Source organism: Morone saxatilis, unplaced genomic scaffold (assembly GCF_004916995.1).
Source record: "Morone saxatilis isolate NCDOM2014 unplaced genomic scaffold, NCSU_SB_2.0 Contig22, whole genome shotgun sequence".
NCBI lineage: Eukaryota > Metazoa > Chordata > Actinopteri > Moronidae > Morone > Morone saxatilis.
This window is the reverse complement of record NW_023339785.1, coordinates 15,316,326-15,322,012: the sequence shown is the minus strand read 5'-3', so window position 1 is coordinate 15,322,012 and position 5,687 is coordinate 15,316,326. Positions and strand designations below refer to the sequence as shown.

General features: G+C 43.7%; 1 protein-coding gene across 2 annotated transcripts in view; it reads left to right on the top strand.

The window, feature by feature from the left end:
- frmpd1b (FERM and PDZ domain containing 1b) overlaps positions 1 to 5,687 on the top strand; it is a 25,037-nt gene that overhangs the window by 7,455 nt on the left and 11,895 nt on the right. For both annotated transcript variants that reach the window (XM_035669288.1, XM_035669287.1), the window contains exons 3-5: positions 1,974 to 2,084; positions 3,775 to 3,947; positions 5,382 to 5,484. In XM_035669288.1, coding sequence (XP_035525181.1) covers positions 1,978 to 2,084; positions 3,775 to 3,947; positions 5,382 to 5,484 — 383 coding nt within the window. In that variant the 5' untranslated portion in view covers positions 1,974 to 1,977. The remainder of the gene's footprint in view (positions 1 to 1,973; positions 2,085 to 3,774; positions 3,948 to 5,381; positions 5,485 to 5,687) is intronic.

The following is a 5,687-nucleotide window of genomic DNA, read 5'->3' as shown; positions in this document are numbered from 1 at the left end:
AGCATTTCAAGGGTTGAATCATGCACACTAAAAATACACCCAGCATGTTTGCCCTTGCTTAACTATGTCTTTTCTAAAGGTTTTAAAGGTGGGGGGTGTTATTGTAAAGACTGAGGATGGTAAACCCCTTGATCAAGTGCTTAGGATGTGCATGTATATAAAAAAATGGCTGGCTGCTGCTGCCCGGAGAGACTGTCATCTGAGACGACTACCTGACTCGGCAAGGACAGTGAGGGTTAGAGAGAGAGAGAGAGAGAGAGAGAGAGAAAGGAGAAAATAAAAGACAGAAGAGAGAAAGAAGGAGAATGACAGCAAAAATACCACCTGACTCAGCATTGATTGCAGCACTACAGCACACACACACACACACATCCCTACACCTGCTAGCATGCTGCACATTCAACACGACACAAGGGTTCATGATCTGTACGACGCTGATTGACACGCTGGTTTCTGTTCCTCTCAATGATCGAATGGCTCCTCGTATGCAGATGTCAGCTACCGAGCCTCACTCACCCCTCCTCATCCACATCAATCTGCCTCAATCTGGATCAGCGGGAGGTGCTAAAGTGACACCCTGACCAGTGAGGGCCCGTGCAGAATGAGGGCCAACAATCCTCTTAAAGGACAGACCTACACTGCGTGCTTTACTACTACTGAGGGTCGTTATTGGCCCACAACCGGCGATCACTTCAACAGAGACGAGCTGAAGTCCTGCTGTTTTAGCTACCGAAAAAAAAAGACAAGTGTATTGTTTCCCAAGGAACAGCAGAAGAGTTGAATGCGCTGTATGACTTTACTCCCCTGTTGAGTTTATTGGACTTTTAATGTGCCCCATACATCTGTGGCAGATTGCCAGAAAACTGTTGTGCTTCTTTTAAGATCTTCACCAAAGTCTTGGCTTGCGGAAGTTTCCCCCATATTTCAGAGAGCTGATAAAACTAAGCTCTCCGCAGCTGGCTGCAGAGGCCAAGGTATGGATCATTAGGTGCAGGAGAACATTCATCATCGTTAGCTGTATTGATCAAATCTAAGTCGCTATTCTACCCGTTCCTGCCAAAGTTTCCCTCCCTTTTTTTCTTTGCCTCGTGGGGTCAAACACAGCCTTGAGCAGCAGATGAAGACTATCACAAGACAGCAACAAAACAATATCTGCTGAAATTAAAAACAAAAAGGGGACTTGCTTTACCATAATGGTGCAAACAAATAATACTTCAAATAATCAGAAACACACTGAGATCTGAAACACACCCCTGCCCTCTAAAATCTTTGTTGCCAGGATCTTTATTTACATCTGACACCAAAGAAACATGAACATATTTAACCGAGCCCTTGTAGAGTATATTTTCAGCAATATATAATAAACCCTGTCAAAGAGTTTTCAGAGGCTCTACAAGCGTCAATGCCAGCGTATTGATTGGCTGACGGGAACAAAACACAGTCGAGGGGACTCATAAGTCTTGAGATTTGGTCAGGATTCAATGCTGACCAGCTTTGCCTCCCTGGGGTTCGACTGAGTCCTCCATTCTTCATTATGTCCCGAACACTCCCCTGTTTAAAGGGCAAGCTAAGCAGAAAGCACACAGCTGCAGAGCTGTAGTGAACAAGCAGATTGTAGCATATTTATATCGAACTCTTTGTGAATCCTGTTATTGTGCGATGGTTCAGTTGTTGTTGGGAATCAGGTCAGTCAGGCAAACGTGCGTGACATGTGTTGTTGTTCATGCTGGCTACACCTCACCCCTCTCTTTTTCTCTCTCTCGGCCTTTCATGCTTTCTGTTCACATATTATTCATCGTATTCAAGGCAGGCTACATGCTCTGAATATAAAAACAGAGCAGATGCTAATTTCAGCTGGAGCACAATTCTGCCGCTCAGTGCACAGCCGTCGAGACACAGCTAAACTCTAAACAGCTTTTAACTAATTTTCTTATGTCTGTAACTCACACCCTTCCCTCTCTTTGTCTCTTCAGATAAATGGAGGAGAAGGAGCGATGTAGGAGCAGGTCTCCAGCTCGGGGGGCCAGTCGGGTGCAGCAAGTGGTGGGAACAATAATACGTCGCACACGAGAGTCGCTTAGCAGGTACTAAATGTTTTTATAAGTAAAAAGTTGGAATGAAAAATACTTCTTTTTGAATCCCACTTTCATTCATATTTAGCCATTGAACTGTTAAATATTTACACATCAATAGTGACACCTCATGGGTCACTTCATTTGTTCAAGGTAGCTTTACGACCAGTGTGTTCTGAGTGAGAAAATGGAGTAGATATTGGTGGGAAAACAACGGAGTATGCAGTAGAAAATGTTGGCAGCACACAGCCGACTGTAGCAGAAAATGCCGACCCCACACAAACCACTGCGTCGATAACAAATAAAACAGTATATATAGTAAAAAAAAACCTCCTAAACAATAAAGTTGGATAAAGAGTGGAGAGAAACAGCATCATCCAACTTCTAGGCTTTCTGCCAGATCCTGTAGTGGGGAAGAAGTGTGGGATGTGTGGTATATATCATTTAATAAAAAACAGATTACAGAACAGATTACAAAGAGAAAGTTTTTTAGTTTAGAAAATGTGTTATTTTGTTTGTGAATGGAAATTGCTCTTAAAAAAGAAAATGAAAGAAAAAATTGAGAAAGAAGAAGTTGACTTCTTACATACACACACACACCAGATCGATCCGATCCACATACCAACACATAGTTAAGTACATTTTCCAAACCTGACTGTCCCTCTCGCATACACAAACACACCCCATAGTGGACCACAAGTATGCTTTCAAGAGGCCTTCACTCACTTGTTGAGTGGTTTTCGTTCTCAGCAGAGGAGGCAGTGCAGAGAGGAAGCCCAGTGAACTCCCCGTATAGTAATGCTTGGGAAAAGGTCCTATAATGTCACAAGCAGCTGACCAGGAGAGCAGTTAAACATATAGAGATACTGTGAGTTCCCAGGGTGCATTTGAGCTGATGATGTATAGCAGTTTATATGGCTGTGACCTCTGATCTCTGAGCTCATGGCCATATCTGAGGAAGGATACAGTACTTGGCCTGCTAATTAATGTTAGTAGCCAGGCAAATAAAAACTTATATTACATTACAGCACCATTGCCAAGTATTTGATGTTTTTAGGCATGCTAGCAACGGTTTTTGGTTTCATATTGGAAATATTTTGGCAACTATCCGATGGATTGCTGTGAAATGTGCCACAGATATTTAGTGTCTCCGAAACTTTTTGACATAGCATCATCACCAGGTTAAAATTTTTATTTTTACTATACTTTGATTTATGATCAATACCTGTAAATCGAATGACATTCCCTTCAGCATCGGCCGTAGTTTGTGTCTTAAAAAGTATTTCCTGCTTTTGTTTGTGTTTTGTATCTTTAAACTGAATCTCTCTTTTAAGCAAACTATTTTAATATATCACCTTAGACTAAGGGGAATTATACTGGGGGTTTTTTTCACAATTTTCTGATGTTCTACAAAATGACAAGTCCAATGACCCATGGATATAACATTCTTTATTTGCAGCCTGAAAGTCTTTGTAAAAACCACCAGTTTGTATAACTATAAGGTTAAAAGTGTTGTGATCTGGTTGAATGTGAATTTTCAGCCATTAGACTAATAAAAAGGACAATGATTATGTAAGCTGACGGTGTACAGAGACACAACAGTGAACCATTTCTACCCTTGATCTGCCTCAATCTATCTCTTGATCTCCACAATGTTTTAATCTTCAGTCAGCTAACCTGTGACTCTGTTTGACCTCCTCAGAGAGCGGTTGCTAGGCGATGGGAGGTCGCAGCGCTCCAACAGTCTGTCCAATCAGAACTTCCAGGCCAAGCTGACACTGCAGATCACCAGGGACCCGGTCCTGGACAGCAGCACTGGACATGGCTTCACCCTCACCACAAACGCACCCCTGCTGGTCAGGGACGTCGCCCCAGGTACATGGGCGCGTGCGGTGGTGATGTGTGGGTGTGTGTGTGTGTGTGTGTGTGTCTAGAGTGTGTCGTGATTATCTGTGTGGATGAGTGCACTTTGTTTTCCTGCTTCCTCTCCAAAAGGCCACCTGCTTTATGCAACAGTGCGCCGCTTGCAGCAAGACAGATTTAAACACTCACACACACACACACACACACACGCATTGACTCTCTCCTGGCACTCAAACTGCAAGGCACGGTGCCAGAGAAGCCACAGAAACAACAGAGCCACCTGCTCATCCTTTCTAAATTCAATCACTTTTCATTTAGGCAACTTTGATAGGGCAGAGAGAGAGATAGAGAGGGAGAGAGAGAGAAAGAGAGAGAGAGAGAGAGAGAGAGAGATGCTGATCCATTACTTTTATATGTATCCTGTAAAATAAGCTGATAAATGCCCTGAGGAGGGTCCTGCTCCACACCAGCTCTATAATTGCTATTTGCTGCCAAAAAAAAGAGAGAATGAGTTAGATAGAGCGAGAGAAGTGATAACAGAAGACAAGATTTAATAGACAGAGAAGATGCCAACAGGAAGACCCAGCAGGGAATACACAAAGTGTAAAGTGCAAATATGGCCAAAGACAGCTAAATAATGAGTGTGAAAGTGTGCAGAGTGCAGGAAAGGGGGAGGGAGGATGGGTGACGCCTTTTGGGTGTGGGAGGAGTCAGCGAGGTCCTGGTGCTGTGGAGGTGAATGTGAGAGGAAAGTGGTGAATGAGGAAGAAGGATAGAAAAAGAAAGAGTAGGAAGGGAGGGAACTTGAAAAACCGCAAAGATCAGGATATTGGCAGAGCTGACATGAAAGCTCAACGGGGCTGGCGGGGGGGGAGGGGGTTGGTTTGTCTGGCAAGAGAGAGAATGTGTGCAAGTGTAGCCTCTGTTTGTGTGTGTGTGTGTGTGTCAGCTTTCAAGCAGTGTGGGATGTCGTCACTGGGTCAAAAATCAGGGACAGACGGGGCTTTGCTGGGGAGACAGGGTGTGTAAGAAAAAAGTGTGTATGGATGTATGTGTTTACATGTACATACACTAAGTATGTTTATGTACATTTGTGTGTGTGTGTGTGTACGTGTACGTGTACGTGTGTTACCATAAGCTCAAACTGTGGTGCCTCAGTCGTGCTCTTTTGCCTGAAGACAAATGAGTATAAATAACTAGAGAAAGCAGAGCGGAGCCGAGCTGGATGAGCCCCAGAATAACTGTAACCCCTCACATCCTGGAGAGCCCGGCTCAGCTGAACTGTTGAGTCAGCCATGTTGAGTAACCATGTGTCATACTGTGTGTGCATTTATGTGAGTGTGAGTATCTCCCTTTATCTGAAATGAAAGTACAAGCCCACGTGCGCAGCTGGGTTTTTGTTTTATGCAAGTGCTGACTCTTTTCATTGTGTGTGTGTGTGTGTAGGGAGTCCTGCAGATGGGATACTGTACCCAGGGGACCAGGTGCTGCAGATTAATGATACAGTGATGGAGGATTTGAGCGATGAGCAGGTGGAAAACATCTTAAGGTGAGAAGAACTGTAGAGGTACTATCTATCTATCTATCTATCTATCTAAAATAAAAATACAAGTTCAGCTGGAACCAGCATCCTATTACCAGTGTGTCCGGTCCATCCAGTGACTAAATGTGTTGTCATAGTTGTTTGCTGGAATACATTCCTGAGTGTGTGTGTGGATGATTCATGTAGGAGGGTCTGTGTGTGTGTGTGTG